A 22,982-nucleotide genomic window follows, 5' to 3' on the forward strand; every position below is an offset into this window, starting at 1 on the left:
CCTTCTCATGGCTGAGCCCTGGCACTGCTTTCCAGGAGCATCCCAGGCTCTGCTCTCAGCTCTCACCAACAGAGGAGAGGGTGGAAGGCACTGACCCCCCCTGGGGACATCCTCACTGCCAAGCAAAGGCCTTTCTGTGAGTCTCCTGCAAACCTTAAGCCCCCAAAATATATCCTGTAAGTTAAAAACCTGATTAACAATAATCTGATGTTTCTAATAGACAGCTTCTGTGTGTCAAGAGGCGGTGGAAACACTCATGGCATCAGCTTGCTCTGAGATTTAGTGAAAAATCTCTTTTTCAGCTTTCAGGAAACAAGCAGGGCAGCAGAACAGTGCATCTCCATGCAGCAGCTCTTGTTAAACATATTAGTTTAACCATTAAACAAACACCACTCGAGTTCACACCACTTTGTGTGGTGTTTCATTCAGGCAGAGCCAGGGCTTGCCAGGACTGGAAGGGGAGATCAAACAAACCCCAAAGACAGAGCAGAGCTGCCCAGAGCTTGCATAGTAGAGACTTGCATGGGCTGACAACTTTGCAGCTGCCTGAAGAAGGCAGAGCTTTCTCAGGCATTCCAGGAGATTGTAGCGTTGTATCTTATCCGGAGTTTACTGTTTGTAAACCCTGTTTCTCTTATGCCTTCACGTACATCAATTGTTCTGGTTGAACAGAGATGGTTTCATTATCCTACAAACGGTTTTGTGTTACAGCAACCTTCCTGTTCTACCCCCAGCTCGTTATTTTAGTTATTTATGTTATTGGATTTCTAGAATTAAGTTGCCGTTGTATTATTTATGATAGCACAGTTGCATAGGCTGGTCATTATTTTATCGGGGACCCTGTGTTTACACACACTGTTCCAGCTTCCCAAACAGCTCTTTATTACCTTGGAGCAGAGATTGCATTTGTGACTGCCTTCTGCTACTTCGTGCAGCTGAATGAGAAACAAAGAGCTACAAATTAACACTATTAAAATGTGGCAGGACCACTTCCCAGATACGCTAGGTGCCGATTTTGGTGTTCAATCATGCTGCTTTTTTGGCAGGTGCATCCATTCTTTTTTTTTTTTTTTTTTTTTAATGTAAACAATTCATGTGGTCCAGACAAAGTTTATGTTCTACACAGGAGGGAGAACATCCTGCTTTCACTATTAAATATTCTGGAATTCTGGCTGAAAGTGTCCCTTAAGTGCACCTTGTCTCCCAGCCCAAGGCACAGCTGAGCCTCAGAGGGTGCCTTTGGAGCCCTGCCCCTCACAGCCAGCATCCCTCCTGTGGGGATGTGCCCTTGGGACCAAAAGCAGCTCCCCTGGCTGGTGAGCAGTGTCACCAAAAGGAGGGATCCACCCAAGGAAGCAGCATCAAAAGCAGGACATACCCCAAGGACAGTGCCACCCTCTGATGGACGCATCCCTGGGCAGGTGTGGCATCCCTCACAGCAGAGAAGGGTGCACCTCGAGGACACTGTGACCCTCGGGTGGCTGTCACTCCAAGGAGAGTGCCACCAGCACCTCTCTGACGTGTGCCACACCAAGCCAGGCACACCACATGGAGGGTGTGCTCGGAGGGCCATGTCCCCACATCAGGCAGGTGTACCCCCAAGGAGGGAGGAGCCCAAGGGTGGCAGCACCCCAAGGAGGGTGTCACAACACGCAGGGAGGGTGTTCCCCAAGCACAGTGCCACCAAAGAAGGCTGTCACCTCCAGGCAGGTGCATGGCCATTGAAGGTGCACGTGGAGGACAGTGTCACCCCCAGGCTGTCACCCCCAGGCAGGTGCATGGCAATTGAAGGTGCACACGGAGGACAGTGTCACCAGAGGATGATGTCCCTTGTGGCAGATGCTGCTCCAAAGGGGCGTCACCCCAGGCAGGTGCATGGCAATAGAGAATGTACCCTGAGTACAGTGTCACTTGGGGAGGGTGTCACCCGCAGGCAGGTGCCTCTCTAAAAGGATATCACCCCCAGGCAGGTGCACGGCAATAGAGAAAGTACCCCCCACACAGTGTCACCCGGGGAGGGTGTCACCCCCAGGCAGCTGAGTGTCATAGAGCGTGTACCCCCTGACCAGTGTCACCGGAGGAGTGTCAGGCACTGGCAGGTGCCTCTCTAAAAGGATGTCACCTCCGGCAGGTGGGTGACAATAGAGAATGCACCCCGAGTACAGTGTCACTCGAGGACGGTGTCACCCCTGGCAGGTGTGTGGCAATACAGAATGTACCCTCTGAACAGTGTCACTCAGGGAGGGTGTCATCCCCGGCAGGTGCGTGGCAGTAGAGAATGTACCCCCCAAACAGTGCTAACCGGGGAGGGTGTCACCCATGGCAGATGCCTCTCTAAAAGGATGTCACCCATGGCAGATACCTCTCTAAAAAGATGCCATGTCACCCCCGGCAGGTGCAGGGCAATAGAGAATGTACCCCCCAAACAGTGCTAACCGGGGAGGGTGTCACCCATGGCAGATGCCTCTCTAAAAGGATGTCACCTCCGGCAGATGCCTCTCTAAAAGGATGTCACCCATGGCAGATACCTCTCTAAAAAGATGCCATGTCACCCCCGGCAGGTGCCTCTCTGAAAGGATGTCACCCATGGCAGATACCTCTCTAAAAGGATGCCATGTCACCCCCGGCAGGTGCAGGGCAATAGAGAATGTACCCCCCAAACAGTGTCACCCGGGGAAGGTGTCACCCCCGGCAGGTGCCTCTCTAAAAGGATGTCACCTCCGGCAGATGCCTCTCTGAAAGGATGCCATGTCACCCCCGGCAGGTGCCTCTCTGAAAGGATGTCACCCATGGCAGATACCTCTCTAAAAGGATGCCATGTCACCCCTGGCAGGTGCAGGGCAATAGAGAATGTACCCCCCAAACAGTGTCACCCGGGGAAGGTGTCACCCCCGGCAGATGCCTCTCTAAAAGGATGTCACCCCCGGCAGATGCCTCTCTAAAAGGATGCCATGTCACCCCCGGCAGGTGCCTCTCTAAAAGGATGTCACCCCCGGCAGATGCCTCTCTGAAAGGATGTCACCCCCGGCAGATGCCTCTCTAAAAGGATGCCATGTCACCCCCGGCAGGTGCGTGGCAACAGAGCACGCAGCCCCGAGCAGTGTCACCCGCGGAGGGCGTCACCGCGGCAGGTGCCGCCCCCAGGGGGTGTGCCCGGCAGGTGCCCCCGCGGCGGGCGCTGTCCCCTCCCCGCCGCTCGCACCTGGCGCGCCGGGCGCTCCCCGCCCCTCGGCGGCCGGGCCCGCTCCGCTCTCTCCGCTCCCCGCCCCGCCGGGCCGGCCCTGTGCATTGTGGTCCGGCGGCGGGGGGCGAACATGGCCGAGAAGCAGAAGCACGATGGGCGGGTGAAGATCGGCCACTACGTGCTGGGGGACACGCTGGGGGTCGGCACCTTCGGCAAAGTCAAGAGCTGAGTACCGCGGGCGGGGCGGGGCCGGGCCGGGCCGGGTGCGCCCCTCGCCGCCGCCTCCCTCCTCCCGCTCCGCGGCCTCCGCGCCGGCATCGCCTGCCTTCACTCGGCTGCGCTGCCTCCCCTCGGCTCCTCTTCCTTCCCTCGGCGGCTCCGCTCCCTCGGCGGCATCCCCGGGGGGAGCGGCCGGCGGAGCCGTGCCCGGGGCACACGGGCGGGGAGGCGGCGGCCGCCGGCGGCGGGGATGCGGCGGTGGCGGGCGGCTGGTGGGAGATGCAGCGCTCGCCCCTCGGCGCTCCGGGCTGTCACAGCCCCCGGAGCCCGTGCTGCCAGCAGCACCCACCAAAACTTCGCTCCCGCGCTCGGAGGGAGGTGATGGGGAGGCTGGAGCGCGCACCGGCATCCTGCCGCTCCGTGCCGGGAATGCGCCGCTCGCTGCCGTGCTTCCCGAGGGGCCGCAGGTGCTCGGGCGTGCTCCAGGAGCTGGGAGCGGAGGCGCTGCGTGCTGCCGCCCCGCCGAGCATCGCCCCGCGGCGCCGAGCGCGCCCCGCGGGGGTGGAGGGGTCGGGCGGGCAGCGATGAGCCAGCTGCGCCTTCACCTGGGCAAGGGAAGGCTCCAGAGCGACCTGAGAGCACCTTCCAGTGCCTAGAGGGGCTGCAAGAGAGCTGAGAGGGACTTCTGGCAGGGCGTGGAGTGCTGGGGCGAGGGGGAATGGCTTCGTGCTGACAGAGGGCAGGGTCAGATGGAATACTGGGGAGAAATTCTTGCCCTGGCACAGATTGCCCAGAGAAGCTGTGGCTGCCCCATCCCTGGAAGTGTCCGAGGCCAGGTTGGACGGGGCTTGGAGCAACCTGGGATAGTGGGAAGTGTCCCTGCCTGTGGCAGAGGGAGGGATGAGATGAACTTCAAGGTCTCTTCCATCCCAAACCCTTCCAGGATTGCAGGATGAGAGGATTGTGTCAGGCTGGGGCTCCACACAGGGTTTCCTTGGCCAGTCATGCCAGAGAAGCCAGCTCAAATCCTGAAGGCTTTGCTTTACCTGGCTGTGAGGTTTGCAAATATTTGTATTTCTTTTTTTCCCTGTGGATTCTGCCATTACGTGCAAATTTCATTTTTTTAAACAAGATACTAAAAAAATCAGAAAACCAACAAAATTCAGTGTCGAAGCTGTGTTTCCCAGTAGGAAATGGGTTTAAGTCGAGCTGGGGGAGCAGCTGTCCCACTCAGTGTCCCCCCACCCCACTGGGATGTGGCTGGGCAAAGGGGTGCTGTGCCTGCCCTCAGTTCCCGGAGTTTTAAAATAAACCCAAATGGACAACAGATGAGAGAAACCACCACAACCACTGCAGCTCAGTCCACCTGTGGCCATTAATCACGTCCCTAAAAATATATTGCTGTGTTTAATCCCAAACCACAAATTTACTGTCTAAAGAATTATCAGAATAAATACTTCTAACAGTAAGGACCATTTAAATCACTTGTGTGTACTAGCAGACCTCAAAACTGCTCCAAAGGAAGGTTTTTTCCTTGCAGACCAATTTAAACCTACCAACAATAGCCTTTTTTTCCCTTAACTAGCACAAATACCCCCTACCCCACATATGACCCAAGTGTGGTAAAAATGGACATTTTCCAAAGAAACATTTCAAATAACATGAAAGATATTTCCTAGCTCAAAATCCTTTATAGGTGAGTAGTACCCTTTATATGGTTTTCTTCCCCTTAATATTTTGCCTGCAACTGACAGGTGAAGTTTGTGATTGAGACTGGGAACTGAAATGAAAAAATGGAATCTCCCATTTATATAAAATTACAGCATTTTAATAGAATGAGCTTTAGAAAAACTTGTATTCACATGAGAAAAGCAGAGTTTTTTATGGATTGATTCAAGCATTTTGTGTTGTGTATAGTAATTGCTTTTTCAGGGAGAAGTCAGGTGCCATCAATGACATTTCTTGTTGCTGATGTGTTTTCTTCAAATTCTGCCTTGCACAAGGTTTTGGCACTTTTTGCTGCCTTACTTGTCAAAGTTAAGAAATCATAATTTACAGTTGTTCAGGATTATTGTTATTAGGGAAATAAGAAATGGCAGTGAAAGGGAGGATTTAGTGACATGGAGTACAAACCAGAGCTTGAACTCATGGCTGGAGCTGAGTAGTCATTTTGAGCCATCAGGAGCCAGAGACATGACAGAAAAAGTCCCTGACTGCCTGGGTCATCAGGGAACTGATCCTCCTAAAAACTGGCTGAACACTGCAAGAAACTGTTTTGTTTTAAGCCCATTCAATTTCTTGATATCCTTTACAGAAAGTCCACGCAAGGCACGGAGGGGAGCGATGAGGTTGGCAGATGAGGGCAGGATTTTGGTGCTAATACTTAAATTCCATCTGGAAGTAGGGATGAGGACACAGCATCTGTTAGAAGAGAGGAAGGTGGCAGGAGCTGATGTGGTGGATGGACAGGAGGTGTCATGTCAAGACTTGAAGTTGCCACACAGCATTTTTACCAAATATAGTTATTTTCCCCGTCCTCCAGGCCAAAGATAAATTGCAGAAAATAGAATTATTTGCAGAAAAAAAATATTCTGATTTGCAGAAAATCAGAATAATTTGCAGAAATAGAACTGCGGAGAAGATCTTGGATTCGGGAGTTTAGCAAAACCTTGGAGGAAGGAGTTGGCATCTCCTTCCCTGGGGGTTGGCAAGAATAGATGAGACACATTGTGTTTGTGCACGTCCCACCCTGTGGGTCCCCAAAAGCTCTCCTGTGATCCCAGCAAGGTTCACAGTGGGTGCAGCCTGGAGAGCTTCAGTCAAAATCCAGCAGAGTAACCCAGATATTTTGTGTGTGTGATGCCACCCACGGGGCCTTGCTGGCTCCTTTGCCTGGCTTGTTTGCCACAAAAGTGACACATTTGTTGTGTTTGTGTCACCCCCATGGGCTCCAGTCGGGATCAGATCCCATTTTTCCCAGGCACTGTAGCATTGCTGCTGAAAAACAAACTTGGTGTCAGAGGGAAGATAAACCAAAGGAGACTGAGCAGAGGGAGGACAGGGGGAGGCTGAGACAACACACAGGCAAGTGGCACCAGGGCAGAATTAATACAGCATTGCTAAATATATGCTTTGGATGGATTTCATTTTTAACTTTGGGCTGAGATAAGGGCCAGCAGAGCTGATAGGGAAGGAGTTTCCTCACCCCTCCACAAGCTTCTATATTGCCCTGAAGCATTTGCAAAAATGTTAACTGCCTGTGCTGCCTGAGCTGGTAGGATAAAGAAAAGTGCTGTAAAAACCCATGCTGTCAAGGGGTTTTAATTATTATCTGTGCTCATGGTGCTATAATCGCTATTCCTCCTCTTTTTTTTTTTTCCCTTTTATAAAAATAAGTAAATGTCAAAAGTCTCCTTTCCACTTTTTGAATCTGGGGAGGCAGTGAGAGGGAAGGAGGTGTCCTCACCACCAGCCAAGGCCACCATTGCCCACCCTTGGGGTGAGGATCCCCTTCCATGCCTGTGGGAGACCTGGGACCTGCCCCTCACTTTTGGGGTGGTCCTGGGCTTCAGAGACAGTGACTCTGTGAGCAGAGGGAGGGTTGTGCTTGCTGTCCATGTCTCAATTCCTGCAGCCACAGAGAGCCCTCAATGGCTTAAAAGTCTCCCACCACATAGGGAATTGTGTTCCCTCTTTGTCTCTCTCTCACCGAGTTCAAGGAGGCTTAACAAGTCACTGGGGACAGAAACAATAATATCTCTGTATCTAATGCTTACTGTAAGCAAAAGATGGATTACAAAATAGGCTGTTTATTTTTAATTATTAATGTGTTTGTGCTAGCAAACCTTCGCAGTTACACATTGTTTGTCACGGATGGGAAAGGGGATGAACTATTTGGCAATAGTATTAAAAACAATAATTATTCATTCTGGGCATGGCCATTTTTTTTTTCCCTAGTGTATAATAAAAAATTTTCAAAGCATATGCTGAGGCAAGGCCAGAAAGCCTTTCAGCTCTCCTGAAACAAAGGGTGGTAGGAATCAGGGCTTTCCTCCTAGTTCAGTGAAAAAACTTTGCTTTGCCTCTGTGCAGCACTGCCCTGCTCTTCTCTCCTCTCCCCAAGGATTCACCAGGGAAAATGCCTCCCTGGACTGTTTACAGCACTCTCCTTGCACTGCACCAGAGGAATTATCTGCCTCCTCCAGCCCTCAGCTAATCCCTAAATTGCATCTCTGCTGCAAAGCTGAGTTTATTTTCATGCCCTCATCTAGTAGTTTTAAGTATTACGAGGAATAAAATGGACATGCAAAGTGGTGCTTTAATTTTCAAGGGCAGTAAAGTGTTTTATTTTTAGGATGCTCTTATTGAGGAAAGAATCTCTGGCAGGTCTTATCTGGTAGCTAATAATAGTGACCTGGTGTGCCCTGAGTGCTGCTGCCCTGCCCTTCTCACACCTCCTGCTTACCCCGGGTGCTTCTGATCAGCTCATTAGGACTGCCAAAATTACAGGCTCTAATAATGTAATAACAAGGTTTGCTGGCAATAATTAACTCCTTGCAATGGAAGGGTGATGTTGGTAATTAGAGAGCACAAATATTTACTGTAAGCAGGTTTTTCTGTGCAGGCTTTAGGAAACCATCCGTGTGTCATTCTGTTGAATATTCTGTTGGAAAATACTGAGAAAGGGCAGCTCATCCTGAGAATCCTTTTTGGGGATAAACACCACGTTTTTAAGCTCTTTCTGCTCTCAATTTCAATATAAATCTTGCTTCCTGGGAGCTTTTTTATTTTTTTGTGTGGTTTGTTCATTGATAACAAATGGATCCCACGCTGAATTTGTTTCACATCATTAATTACAATTCCCCCAGTGATAGTGGGGCTGCTCCTCCCAGTTTATGGGTATGATATTTCTCTGAACACAGGAGATAAACATCAGCATCTCAATGCACCAAGTGCATTTTTTAAAAAAAACCCATCTTGAAGTTTGCATCTTTCCTAAAAGCAGAGTTTGCTCCTGCAGTCCAGCAGTGTTCCTGCAGCTTGTCATCAAAGCAAGAAGCATGCTGGGGGAAGTATAAATAGAAATTCATTTTAGTAATGCAAATCCTGCAGTCCTATTTTGGGCAAGGAAAATCCCCATACCATTTTTAAAAAAAGAAGTGTGATGGTCTAGTTTTAAGACTGGGTTTATGAGGGATTTTGTCTACTAACATGTTATGGTGGAGATTCTCCACTGCCATTTAAATATATCTGTTTCTGATTAATCTAGCTTTTACATGCTATAAATCCTTGCAGATTAGCTTGGGGTATGACCTCCTCCAGCAACTCACTCTTCTGTTTAATGGAGTGTTTTTGGCAGATAAGTCCCCTCTCTTCTGCCTTCTATGACTCCACTGGGAAATCAGTGAAGACACAAAAACTTTACAATACTTCACACCCTCATCTTCTGCTTTTTTTCCCTTCAGAAGTGGCTTTTTGCTTATAGTGCCCTAAGCTGCTTGTGTGAACCCTGCTGCACTGTTTAGTGACTTTGCAATGCTCTCTCTCTCTCTCTCTCTAATAGTTGGTGAACACCAGCTGACAGGGCACAAAGTGGCAGTGAAAATACTGAACAGGCAGAAAATCCGCAGCCTGGATGTGGTGGGGAAGATCAAACGAGAAATTCAAAACCTGAAACTCTTCCGGCACCCTCACATCATCAAACTGTGAGTACCCTCCCCGCCACGTGTGCAGCTGCTCCTCTGTGCACAAAGATCTCTCACACACAGCCAGCTGGGTTTCAGGAGATGGAATAGAGCAGTAAAAATTGTGTTTGGTCAAGTTTTTGTGCGTTAGATGATCCGCTGGCACAGGTTTTCCAGAGAAGCTGTGCTTCCCCATCCTTGGAAGTGTTCAAGGCGAGGTTTGGATGGGACTTTAAACAACCTGGGACAGTGGAAGGTGTCCCTGCCCATGGCAGGGGTTGGAATGGGATGGTCTTTAATATCCCTTCCAACCCAAACCATTCTATGATTCCATGAATTGCAGCATGGTCAGGCTCTGAGAGAGAAACCTTGGCCTCCAGTCAGTAGGATTTATGTTTTAATGGACTGATTATCCGGAGCTTAAAAGAACATTTTTTTTTATTTTCAAAATTTATTATTCAGACATAAGTTTTGAAAGTCTCCACTTTGATGAGCCTGAGTTGGGGTCGTAAATCAGCACCTGCACTGCAGCCTCTGGGATTCCTGCTCAATCCCCAGCTTGTGCAGCCAGCCCACATTAATGAGGCACTCGATAATATCTTTGGCATTCCTATAAAAGAAAGCTGTTGAATGGTAACTGCAAGGGTAAGTTGACATTTAGGTCAGCTTTAAAACTGGCATGAGATATAGCAAATACCTGAGACTTAGAGGCAAGGGAAAACAAATTCTCTCTATAGTTAAATAACTAACCATGCAGCAACTGTTGACTTTAGAGTAACTTCACAGTTCCATGGATTTATTGGAGAACAGATTGGTATTATTCCATGAAAAAAGCACCAGCAAGACTCCTCAGCTGTGTGCCCAGCATCCTGCAAGTCAAATCCCGTTCACACATTTGTCAAAGCAATAAAAATTAAATCCAGTTTGACCATATCTGTGTCCTGTGCTACATGTTGCATTCATGAAATACAGTGATAAAGATGTGAGGAGACTGGGGCACACAAACCTCTTTCAATAAGTTTTTAAATGTATATAAAAGAAATATTGGGGCAATTAACAGTAGCTTAGCTGTCTGGGTCCAAAGCTCTTCAGAAAAATGAGGTTGATGCTATTGATCTTTATGGGAGTATCCCACATTCCCTTGCCAGCCTCTGAAAATTGATGAAATCCCTTTGTTTCAAATTACAGTCCTGTAAAAAGTAATACAATTCATCTGGAAAAAATTCATCTGGAAAAAAAAACCAAAAACAACAGCAACAAAACAATGAATCTGAAATAAAAGAGAGGGAGGTCCCAGCTGGTGCTGCTGTGAATTCCTGGGGCTGCATTGACCTCAGCTGATCACTGGCAGTTTGTTCCAGCTGGGACACTGAAATGTCTTTGCAGCACTCAGGGATCGTTTTGAAGGAAAATGGAGAATCAATCTGCAAGTTGAAGGTGATACTCTGGGTTTTTCCCCCCATTCTAGAAGGATTTCCCTCCATTCTAGAGAGATTGGATATTTGAAAAATAACTTTAGGGGGTCTCCTTTTTTTTTTCTGTACCTGTCTAGAGGAAGTTCTCTCTAGCCTAGAGCTCTTTATCTTCCTTTTTCTTGATATCAGGGAAACCAGATGGATCCTCTCCTTGCCCCGAGCTAACCAGGACTTCATTGCTGAAGCTGTTGTTGCAGATCTTACCCAAAATGGAAATTTGAAAGTCAAGGCAGTCCTAAGTGGTAAGATTGCCTGGCAGATCTTTCAGAGGATTGTTTAAAGGGCTGAAGGAAGATCATAGGTCTGGAAAAAAAGGTCCTTTCACAGACAAGTGAAAGATTATACTGGAAACAAGAGACAGCTTTTCAGAGGTGGAAAGCAGTTGCAAATGCAAGATCCCAACAAATTCTTATCTGAAGCGTTGATGTGGAATTAATAATCTGTTTAAAAGCCTTTCCCTGTTCCTAATTACCTATTTTTTTTTAATCTGCTTGTGTTTTTGAAGGTACCAGGTCATCAGCACACCAACAGACTTCTTCATGGTGATGGAATATGTGTCTGGGGGTGAATTGTTTGATTACATCTGTAAGCACGGACGTGTAAGTGCCGGTCCCGAGTCAGCCCCGACACTTGTGTGGGAAGAGGAAGGTGATCAGGAGCAAAATGACTGCTCAAGGGAGCACAGTTAAGGTTAAGGCCCAAAATAGAAGTTGCTTCACAGCAATCCCATCTGGGGTGTCTTGTACTGGCTCGCACAAAACTTGCGTGTGATTTTTCGCAGCGTTCTCTGGTGTATTTTTGATCTTCAAACCAAAATATGCAAGGTAATGTGTTGCTTAGGGCAAATATTTGGAAAACCGGCTTATTTTTGTGATTTTTAGCTATGGGCTGCCTGTCAAAACCCCCACGGATCAGCAGCAAATTTATGGCATGGGAGGGGAAGTCTCCAGTCCAGTCATTCACCTCTCCCAGACCCCCCTCTTGGTTCCACGTCAGGTTCTTTGAAGGCTTTTCAAGGATGTGGCTTATCTGAACAACATTTTCAAATGCCAGCAGTCCCACTGGGTATAAATCACCTGTGAAATGTGAGGTTTTTGCTTACAAGGAAAATCGCTGCCTTGTGGAGCAGTTGCAGGGCAAGGAGGTGAAAATGGGCCAAAGTGGACATCCAGAATAAGGGTTCAGGTGAAGGATCAGCCCATCACATGTTCCCTCTCTGTGCTACAAAATCCGTACATTTACTGCAGATTGGGTTAGATTAGTGTAGTGGTCATTGGAGCCGACTCAGTTTTCTTTTCTATGTACAGTTCTGATTTCTCACACATTTTACCCACCTAGATCTTTTCAGTGGCTGATTTGGATCTTTTCTGAACTTCTGCATTCATAAACTCAGTTTTCCATGAAGGGAGTTTTTTGGAATTCATCAGTAAAAATAATAATTGAAAATATAGTAGCTCATGCAACTTTATTAGCTATACGGGTAATTAAAATCACCACGATATTCCAGCTTCACCTGTTGCTTCTAGGGGAAGTCCATGAGGAATTGCTCCCAGCAGCATCCTCTGTGGTGTTTTGTCCAGCCTGGATCTGTACCAGTCCCATTGGGACAGCAGGCCATTGTCTGATAGGTGCCACCTTTAAATCCCTGTTGACATCTCAGCTGAACTGAGATCTCATCTTTCATCTCTGGGCTGTATCATTTTCAAACACTGGCACATTGTAAAATGCAAGGGTGAGAAATCTGCTTTATTTGCAGCTTCTGCTCGCAGGCAAGCTGGGGTTTTCCCTCTGCACTCTGGAAGCTTTTTGGCTCCTTGCTAAGTCAAACCTTCCCCTGCCTGAGTGCACACCTATTGTAAATGCAGGTGAACCCGGTGGGAGGAATGATGATGAGTCCAGCTCAGAAGGCTGAATGATTTCTTTATTATAATTATGCTATAATACATTAATATACTATTTAAAGGAGATACTAAAACTACATACCTACTTGTTCTAACTGCCATATCTAACTAACTCACGACTTGTGACCCTCTCTGGAGAGTCCAGCCACAGGTGGATTGGATTGGCCATCATGCTCAAACAATCCTCACCAGAATCCAATGAAGCAATCACCCCAGGCAAACAATTCCCCAAGCACATTCTACATGGGAAAACAAGGAGCAGAAATAGAAATTGTTTTCCCTTTCTTCCCTCTGTGCTTCTCTATCAAAAAGTCCTGAGAGAGAGAGAAGAATGTGCCTGCCACACACACCACGCTCCATTGCTGTTCCCACAGGTGGAGGAGGCAGAAGCTCGACGCCTTTTCCAGCAGATCCTCTCTGCAGTGGATTACTGCCACAGGCACATGGTGGTGCACAGGGACCTGAAGCCAGAGAACGTGCTGCTGGATGCACACATGAATGCAAAGATAGCTGATTTTGGTACGTGACCCCAGCAGCATTCCAGAGGCGCAGCCAGCGCCGCCGGAGCGTGGCCGTGGAGCAGCCGTACAAATCCCAGAGCCTGCTGCCCCAGCCACCAGCACCTGGGAATGGCACACTTGGAAACACTGCCCTTCCTGCAGCAGCAGGGATTGCCTGCTGCAGGCTGCCCCTGGAGTGGCACTGAGAATGGAGCAGCGAGTAATTAGTAAATCTCTGCTGTGTTTTAGTGTAATCACCCGGTGTGAAATTTACCTCATTTGTGTTTGAGGCAGGCTTGGTGCAGCTAATTCAGGGTGAGCTGGCTGTGTGCGTTTATTTTCGTGCATGTTCTCCCTCTGTTTGGCCATGTGGTCTTGGCCTCGGTTCATTTTACAACCAGCAGTAACAGGAGTCTCTAAGTGGCATTAGGGATTGAAATCCATTAAAATACCCGGGCTACCAACTCTGTCCTGGTGAGTCCTTTCTAGCAATGTAAATCCTTCTCAAGATTTACTCATTTCACAGCCCCACCCAGTTGCCATATGAAATAAGTGCTCTGGGATGAATTATGTCTCTTCCCCTCCGTGCTCTGGGATTTGCAACTTAAGAGGAGCAAAATTAGCCTGGAGTGATTATTTCTTTGTTGGATGTGGAAAAAAAAACAACCCAACAATAATAACAAAAGTAATAATTTTCAAATCAGTTCAGAGAAGTCTATCTAAATTATATCAACAGTTCCCTTCCAAATATCCCACTCCACTTCCCTGCCTTTCTTCTGTGTGACATGGGGCCCAGCATGCCTGGACCTTCAGATCAAACATCAGTGTATAATAAGCTTTCTTTTTTTTTTTTTTTTTTTTTTAAGGACTGTCCAACATGATGTCAGATGGTGAATTTCTACGCACCAGCTGTGGTTCCCCAAATTATGCAGCCCCCGAAGTCATCTCTGGAAGGTAAGACATTCCATTTCTCATCAGAGTCTATGTGAGCACATGGAGTTTAAATTTGTTCTTGATATTGGAAACAGCTTTGCACATCTAGTAAAAGTAGCTGAATCCTTCCAACCTGGATTTTGTGTTTGGGTGAATCTGTTGGCAAAGATCTGAAGGTTTTCTTGGTTATTTTACTGCTCAGTAGCTGTAATAGCAAACCGTGTTTTGCTACAGGTGTTTACTTTGGAGGAATTATTAATACCAGATGTTGACTGTTTATATTGCTAATTAAAGAGGGTGAAAATGACTCTTTGGATGCAAATACTGAGGTTCCAGGTGGAAAGGCTTTTCCAGGCCACCCCCTCCTCTCCTGCCCACCTGTAATATAAAACACAGTGTTAATGAGGAAAACCACTCACTAACAAAAGAAGCAGGAAGATCTTTAATCCCTTCCCAGCACTGGTAAAGAAAATACTTGTCTTCTGGTTCCTTTAGCTTGAGGTTTTGGCTATGGCAGTAGGTTCAACCTTCAGAGCTTTGTTTTGAACTGATTTATTGAATTGACAAACCTCCTATGTGGTTGCATCTCTCAGCATGAAACATCTGTACAGCACATGGAATGTTGGGCACACCCCACAAGGTTGAATTGGACTTCCACGTGTTGATACAGAAGTGTTGCCTCCTATATTTTGCTGTCAAGAACAGAAAATACATAGAATGTACATTTTGCCCTAGTTCTATCTGTAATACCTTAACAAAGATTGCAGATACAGATTTTCAAATTTTCAGTCCTCTGAATGGTTCTTCAAACTGCCCATCTCATTATGTGCCCCCTTTTTTTTAAAATCTCCCTTTGCCATGAGCTTTACGTTTCCTAATCCAATGTATTTTTGCCTATATCTGTAGCTTTTAAATAGAACATTTTGTTTGGAATGTGTTTGCTGTGATTTTGATTATTTTATCCCTGTTTACACCAGAGCAAGTGTTGGCAGAGCATCCCAGGAATTAGACTAGCATCCAAAAACCCTGTTGTGACTACAGCTCTGTCTGTGAAATGAAACCAAGTAAATCCTTATTGTCAAGAAGGGGACAAAGCCAGAAACTACTGGGATTCCAAAAAAATAATAATAGTATTTCCATTTCAGTGAAGGCCAGACACATTTTTCAATTTGTATAGGAGACAAGGCACATGGCAGATCAGCAAGGAGGATTTAGTCCTTGAGTGTTCCAAGGGTGCAGGCAATGCAGCTTAGTAGCAACAAAAGTAAGAAGGAAAACCAAAACCAAGCCCATATGTTGCACTTTTTGTCTGGCTGCAGCTGCATCCCTCCCTCATCACTCCCACCTACAGGCTCAGGGCTGCCTGAGTTTCATGGCCCTGCTCAATGTGCCAAGCTGGCCTCTCCTCAGAGCTGCATTTGAGGGGGACAGGCACAATCCACCCTCCCTGCCCTGCTGGTGGGTGTGTGGTGCAGGGGGGAGCTGGCTCCTGGCTCCTGCTGCCTTCCCTGCTAGAGCACAAGAGCAGTAGAGTGTGACAGCTCAGGTTTCAGAGCCATAAAAGTGCATCTCATTTGGGCTCAAAGGTCCAAAAAACTGTTCAGGCAGTGCTCTTAGCAGCAAAAGAATCAGGCTTCTGATCTGTGGGAGTTGGGCATGGAGGCAGGGCTGAGGGGGCATCCAGCTGAGCCTCTGCCTTTCCAAAATGGCTTTGCTGCTGTCCCTGGCCTCAGCAGGGAAAGTCTCACCCTTGCACAAGCAGACCAAGTGTTTTGGGGGTGTTCAGAGAATGGTCACGTGCACGACCAGCAGGATTTCTACACTGATAGGTCTGCAGTGATGCTTTTCAGGAGGAGTGAGTGCAGGTTTCATGAAGAGACTTCTGTAGCTGCGTTTCACCCTCTGTATTTTGGTTGGGCCTCACAGCCCAAGGGCAAGTGTTGCCTCCCAGAATCTCTGGGGAGGCATCAGATGTAGCAAAAAGACATGAGCAGGGGCAGCAGAACTGTGTATTTGGGGTGTCCTGAGTTGGTGATGGCAGAGAGCACATTTGGCAGCTTGTCAGAAGCGGGAGCACACCAAAAATAAACACTCAGAGATAGAATGATCTGTTGCTGTTTGATCTGCCTTGTTCAATGAACAGAAATTTCTGCCTGAGCCCTCAGGGCACAGGAGCAAACAGACTGGCAGGGCTCTTGGAAATGTGAGGTTTGGCTTTTTGGAGAGTTTGGTGGAGGCAGGGTTGTACACGGGAGCGTGTGGGCAGCCAGTGCCAGCCCTGCCATTCATTTCCCTGAGCAGTTTTGGCTGAGGCAGATTTGGTTTGGGGGGAGCCACGTGAGCAGCCCTGGTGTGGGCTGGAGCTCTGTCCCTGCTGGAGCTGCCAGGGGGTGCCCTCACCTGCACCCTGACTGAGGAGAGGGTGGTGGTGGCACAGAACCTACACCCTGACTGAGGAGAGGGTGGTGGTGACACAGAACCTGCACCCTGACTGAGGAGAGGGTGGTGGTGACACAGAACCTGCACCCTGACTGAGGAGAGGGTGGTGGTGACACAGAACCTGCACCCTGACTGAAGAGAGGGTGTGGGTGACACAGAACCTGCACCCTGACTGAGGAGAGGGTGGTGGTGACACAGAACCTGCACCCTGACTGAGGAGAGGGTGGTGGTGACACAGAACCTGCACCCTGACTGAGGAGAGGGTGGTGGTGACACAGAACCTGCACCCTGACTGAGGAGAGGGTGGTGGTGACAGCTTTCTCCTGCCTTTGTCCTCGTGCAGGCTCTATGCTGGCCCAGAGGTGGACATCTGGAGCTGTGGTGTCATCCTCTACGCCCTCCTGTGTGGCACTCTGCCTTTTGACGACGAGCACGTCCCCACCCTGTTCAAGAAGATCCGTGGGGGAGTGTTTTACATCCCTGAATACCTCAACCGCTCCGTGGCCACGCTCCTCATGCACATGCTGCAGGTGGACCCCCTCAAGAGAGCCACCATCAAGGACATCAGGTGGGCTGGAGTGGGCTGGCTGCCTGTGGGGGTCTCTGGTGACTGTCCTGGGGGTCACCTCTTGGCAGGTGGGCTGAGGTAGTCAGCTAATCCAGATGGTTTTTTGTCCCAAGTGATTCAAGAGCAGCCCTGCACCCCTTCTGTGCAGGCTGGAAGTGGGTGATGATGAACAGGATAAAGATTTTATATATATATATATATAATATACAAATATTTAAAATTCTATTTTATTGCATTATAAACTAGCCTTTAAAATCTCTTAACAGCACTTAGCAAAACCATTGCTAGAGCATGCAATAATCCCAAGAACTTAATATCCAACAGCTATTTTTCATTACTGTATTTCAAGACCGTGTCCCTGTGGGTACCAAATAAAGGGGGTAATCATTGTACTTACTGTATATCCAAAAGAAAAAGAGGAGAAACCCAAGAGTTACTAACTTAATATGTAAAGACTGGATTTATTACATCTAGCAATGTGCTAAGCATGAACGTAAATGTTGCTAGGGCTTCCAGGAATTCTCAGGTTTTCAATGCATTTTCAGTGGATGGCCTTAATTTTACCCTTCAAGCAAACCCATGCAAACTTCCTTTTTTTATTTCTTAATTCCTTAGGATGAGAGGATTTAATTGCATGTTAGAGAGGCAGCACATGAGGTGAGATTACTGTCAGTACATAGAACCTGTAGACAAGGCACTGTGTGAGTTTTAGACACTTAATTATCATTTACCTCATTGTAAATTGGTGAGAATTGGGTATTGGGCATGGGAATTGGGTAGGTTTGAAGCTCTGTATCTCCATTATGCCCACGGGAATCCCAAAGTGTGAGAACCTTGGAAGTGCTGAGGTCTCACTTCAAAGCCCAGCGTGCAGAGTGCCATTGCTGTCCCTGTGCCGGGCTGGGTTTTGCTCCCCGTTCACCAGCTGGGCTTTCCCCTTGGCTGCCGGTGCTTTCCCCATCTCCCCTGTCACAGCAAGGCTCCCCTCTGCCTTCCCCAGGGAACACGAGTGGTTCAAGGAGGAGCTGCCCAGCTACCTGTTCCCGGAGGACCCCTCCTACGACGCCACGGTCATCGACGACGAGGCGGTGCGGGAGGTGTGCGACAAGTTCGAGTGCACGGAGTCGGAGGTGATGAACAGCCTGTACAGCGGCGACCCCCAGGACCAGCTGGCCGTGGCCTACCACCTGGTCATCGACAACCGCCGCATCATGAACCAGGCCAGCGAGTTCTACCTGGCCTCCAGCCCCCCCACCGGCTCCTTCATGGACGACAGCGCCCTGCACATCCCTCCGGGCGTGAAGCCGCACCCCGAGCGCATGCCGCCGCTCGTCGCCGACAGCCCCAAGGCCCGCTGTCCCCTGGACGCCCTCAACACCACCAAGCCAAAGCCCCTGACTGTCAAAAAGGCCAAGTGGCACCTGGGGATCCGCAGCCAGAGCAAGCCCTATGATATCATGGCCGAGGTGTACCGGGCCATGAAGCAGCTGGACTTCGAGTGGAAGGTAGGGAGTGCTGGGGGCGGTTTCCAGCATCCTTTATCCCGTAAACTCAGGGAGGTTTGGAAGTGTGGTTACAGCCTCACCTTCCAGACAAATGCCCCCACCTTGCAATCAACCCTGCTATTCCTTCTCAAGGCAAGCTCACTGAATTAAGGTGCCAGCTGTGCTTATCTGTGGTCTTTATTTACGGCGTGAAATAAGGGGTTTCGTTCTGAGTGCTCTAAGACTTCAGCTGGAAAGATGATTCTGCCTTGTTTAGCTGCAGGGATAAGAGGAGCTGTTCACATTTCTAATTTTAGTGGCTAATTCCTTGCGAGGTCATCTTGAGTGCCCCTGAGCAGAGGAACTCTCATTATTTCTGCCTGGTCCTGTCAGGAAGAAATTGTACAGTTCGAATTGTCCTAAAGGGTGCACAGATGAGGGGCAAGGAGGCCTTGGGTGCAGAATTTGTATCATTGATGTGATGGCCTTTTCCTTGATGGAGATGCAGCAGTCTTCACAAACCAGATGTGTTTTCAGACACTTGTTGTTTCCTCAGTCTAGCTCAGCTTCTTGATTTAAACCTTGATGTTTTAGCTGACAGTACTCACTGCAGGTATTTCTCTGGGACTGTGCAACATTTAGTCACAGTCCTTTTCAAAGTTGGAATAATAAAACCCTAAGTTAGCCCTGGAGCTCTGCTGCTGTGCCTGACTGCCCCAATCCTGGTGCAGCCCCTGAGGTGAGCTCTCCTCACTCGTAGCCTTTGGCAGCAGCATCATGTGAGCATTGGGAGCAAGGTAAGGAGAATTTCAGCACAGATCTTCATCACCAGAGGAGCTCCCCTCCTCCCTCCAGGTCCCAAGTGTTGTACTGTGGGAATTTCACTGTGCTGCTTCTTTAAAACCTCCCGACTCCTCCTTATTTTTGATATTACATCTTTAAAACCAAGTAGCTTCCAGAAACCCCATTTCCCTGCACCAGGCAGGTGATGGACCATGGCCAGGTGCATTTGCCCACACCAGCCAGACATTTTTTAGCTGCATGGCTTTACAGGGAGTGAACAAACCTGCTGTATTTTTGCTACAGCCTCAAAACCTAACTCAGCCCAACATCTCTGTGTAGGCAGTGGAGCTCATTTCATATGAGGAGGTTTCACAATAGCCTTTCCCACTCTAAGAATAACTTCAGGTGTGACTCTTCATCAGAATTAACTCTCCCATCCACGCAGTTGCTTCATAAATATGGCACAGAGAAAAGATCTCACTGTAAATGCGATGCAGCAGATTGTGAGGTGGGAAGCAGCGAGGGGAAATACTCGGCTTGAGGCTGATCCGCAAGCAGTGGGTTTAGCTGTGCTGATGGGAGAGGCTGCTCTGCCCAGCTTGCCCTGATTTCACCAGCACTGTCCATGCATGTGGGCCCACGGGTGGACTTTTTGGTCCGTGTGGCCATGGCTGCTGCTGAGGGAGGAGCAAACATCAGTTTTGTGCCTGGCAGATGGGTCACTGCAGCTTCCTCAGCCAGCAGCTGGTGAATCACAGCCTTAAGAAGACTATTTAAAGACAGGAGGAAATGAAGCCATTTGCTTCATTTTATGGGGGTTGTCCTTTTGAGAAACTGTTTTTCCCAGAAGATGTCTTGCTCATATTTATAAAAAATAAGGAAAGAAGTGTTCCTGTTGCTGCCTGGAGTCTCCCTGCTGAGGGCAGCTTTCCCCTTGCAGGTGGTGAACGCCTACCACCTGCGGGTGCGCCGCAAGAACCCCGTGACCGGCAACTACGTGAAGATGAGCCTGCAGCTCTACCAGGTGGACAACCGCAGCTATCTGCTGGACTTCAAAAGCATCGATGGTGAGTTGGACATGGAGAACACGTAGAAGGGCGAGCCTGGAAGTTTAAGAACCACCCTCTGCATTTTGAAGTGCTTACACGTGTGTCATTTCAGCAAAAGCCCTTTCGAGCCATCCACCTCTGCTGCTGTTCCCATTTCATTACCACACCTGCATTGCAACTGCCAAACTAATCCCACTTTTTCTCTCTTCTTCCCTTTGTTTTTGGCTTTTCAAGACGAGGTGATGGAGCAGAGGTCTGGCTCCTCCACGCCCCAGCGCTCCTGCTCGGCCGCAGGCTTGCACCGGCCGCGCCTGAGCATCGACGCGGCCGCGGCCACCGAGTGCCAGTCTCTGATGGGCTCCCTGAGCGGCTCCTTCGTGGGCAGCATCCCCTCGGTGCCCCCTCGCCTGGGCAGCCACACCATGGACTTCTTCGAGATGTGTGCCAGCCTCATCATGGCCCTGGCCCGCTGATGGCGCCGGCCCCTCTGCGCACTGTGAGGATCTGCGCTGACTCGTCCGCCCCCTCCTTCCTCTTGCTTCCTTGTTCTTCCTCCTCCTCCCCCCATCACTGCCCCACAGAGCCAAGTCCAGACCCAAAACATGCTCCCCTCTAGCAAGGCACCAAGGAAATTAATTTCATATCTCTCCTTGTGCCTGGAGAAATGTATCCAATCCCTTTTTTTTTTCTTTCCTTGTGAACCCCATGGGAAATGTTAAGGCTGTAAAGTAACAAATGTTATCACTGAGTTTTTGGAAAAAGCCTCCCCTCTGGTTCATCCTGAGGTAATGGAGGCAGAGCCATGCTTCCTGAAGGGAGTTTGATGTTTCCCTGATGCTGTGCAGAGCAGGGGCAGGCTGGGCTGAGCCAGGGCAGAGGGGTTGACCTGGAGCTCTGTGAGATGGAGTGGAGGGTGATGAAGCAGCTCTGCAGTGTTCACGCCCAGGTGCCAGCCTCTCTAACACTTTTCTCCCCAAAGCAGCAGCTGCTTAGATGCTTCTGCACTAGTGCAATATGACCTCCCTCCCCTCTCTTTTTCCCCCTGCTGAAGATGGGCAGGGAAGGTGGGATGTGCAAAGGTCCTGGTGCAAACCTGCTGTGGGGAGGCCAGTCCTTGCAGAGGAGTGTCCCTAAGCTGCAGTCTTTGCAGGGGAGTGTCCCTAAGGTGCAATCTTTGTCCCTGTCCACTCTTTGCAGAGGAGTGTCCCTAAGGTGCTTTATTTCGCCCAAGGGCTCCGGACAGCACTGACCTGCTCGCCACGCTCGGAGCTGAAGGCAGATTGCCTTTTTCTCACCTCCCTCCAGCCTCACCAGGGGCTCCAGGGGCTGAATCCCAAGCAGGGTTCAGGTGAGCAGAGGACAGGATCTGGATCACCCACCTGAGAACCCAGCGCTTCCCCCGAGGGTTGGGATCATCCCTGATGGGCAGGAGCCATCAGCAGCGCACAGCTCCGGAGCACTCACCTCTCACCTTTCCCCTAGGAAGCTCTGCCTGTTGTCACCTCCCCAAAATCACTGCCAAATCTGCCTTCCCTGCTGCTGGACACTCACTGCCCCTGCCCAAGGGCTCTCCCATCCTGCTGCTGCCCACTGGACTGTGACCTTTGCTGCTCCACTGACCAGGCAGGGATATCCCAACGTGGAATTTTACTGTTCCTTTGCTACTGGCTATCTGAAGGATGGGATTTTATTTTTTAAGATGAACTGCGGGGATTTTTAAGGTTAAATTCTTGTTACCCAAGGGTAAACCCTAATGCATGTGTGACTTCTTTGTTTAAAAGAGTTATTATTTTTATTACATGGGATTAATCTAATAGGTAGCGTTGGCATCTGCTTGGCTTTGACATGGTATTTAATTCCGTTTACTTGATTATGAAGTAATAGTCTAATCAAGGAACAAGAGCTTTATGAAGGCTTTGCCAAAAAAATGTTGGATGGGGGGTTTGGTTTTGTTCTGTTTTTTTTTTTTTAATTTTTTATTTTTTTTATTTTGTGTTCTGTTTTAAGAAACAAAGCAAAGAACTTTTGCTAGTCCCAGGTATGCAGTCATTCAACTTGAAAAAAAATGTAATTTGTCTTTTTGATATCTTCTTATGACCCCTTGAGGTTTTTTCCTAGGGTTTTTTTTTTGTACAGTTGCACTTTAATTTATACTTTCTGCAAGTTTGTATGAGAAGCAAGGAAGAGAACAACAAATTAAGCCTTTTTTACTAATAATTTAAGGTAATCAAGACAAACACGGGATATTTTTGCCATCTACTGGCAGTTAAATGGACCTATTCAGTTTGAAGTCCCTTTTTTAAAAAAAGAACCACAAAATTGCCTTACTTTTGTTGCAGATTGTGCTTGGATCCTCACTAACGTGACTTTACAGCTGCAATTTTTCCAGAAGCCGCACAAAGTAGAAAGCTTCCAAAAAAAAAAGAAAAAAAAAAGAAAAAAAAAATCAGTTTTGCTGTTAAGCTTTTGAACACTAAATCCAACACAGCCGTGGTTGGACTGTAAGAGATACTGGAAATATTTGTAGTTCCTAGGTTTTGTAATGAGCCTTTTATTACATTATGATTATTAAATAAATACTCTGGGGTGAGGATGGCTTTGGTGCTGTGCCTGGTGTCTGCCAGGTGATTCGTGTCCCCAGTGCTGTGGTGTGAGTTTGGATGGAGAATCCAAACTCCTGCATGCAAATAAAACCCCAAACCTCACCCCAGAGTCAAAGCTGAGGAGCACCCAGCCCTTCAGCAGCTTTTGGATCAAGGCTGA

General features: G+C 48.6%; 1 protein-coding gene across 5 annotated transcripts; it reads left to right on the forward strand.

The window, feature by feature from the left end:
• The first annotated feature begins 3,279 nt into the window (after positions 1–3,279).
• Positions 3,280–21,360, forward strand: PRKAA2 (protein kinase AMP-activated catalytic subunit alpha 2). 5 transcript variants are annotated; one of them, XM_068198848.1, is made up of 10 exons: positions 4,346–6,201; positions 6,239–6,902; positions 8,967–9,108; positions 11,068–11,161; positions 12,838–12,982; positions 13,830–13,917; positions 16,679–16,903; positions 17,904–18,408; positions 20,111–20,237; positions 20,454–21,360. In XM_068198848.1, the coding sequence occupies exons 2-10, from the start codon at positions 6,803–6,805 to the stop codon at positions 20,690–20,692; spliced, it is 1,665 nt and encodes a 554-aa protein (XP_068054949.1). In that variant the 5' UTR covers positions 4,346–6,201; positions 6,239–6,802; the 3' UTR covers positions 20,693–21,360. The 5 variants fall into 5 exon arrangements, with proteins under 5 accessions (XP_068054950.1, XP_068054952.1, XP_068054953.1 ...); XM_068198849.1 differs by lacking the exons at positions 4,346–6,201; positions 6,239–6,902 and adding an exon at positions 3,280–3,408; XM_068198851.1 differs by lacking the exons at positions 4,346–6,201; positions 6,239–6,902 and adding an exon at positions 3,283–3,383.
• The last annotated feature ends 1,622 nt before the right edge of the window (positions 21,361–22,982 follow it).

The sequence above is a fragment of the Anomalospiza imberbis genome, chromosome 9, assembly GCF_031753505.1.
Source record: "Anomalospiza imberbis isolate Cuckoo-Finch-1a 21T00152 chromosome 9, ASM3175350v1, whole genome shotgun sequence".
NCBI lineage: Eukaryota > Metazoa > Chordata > Aves > Passeriformes > Viduidae > Anomalospiza > Anomalospiza imberbis.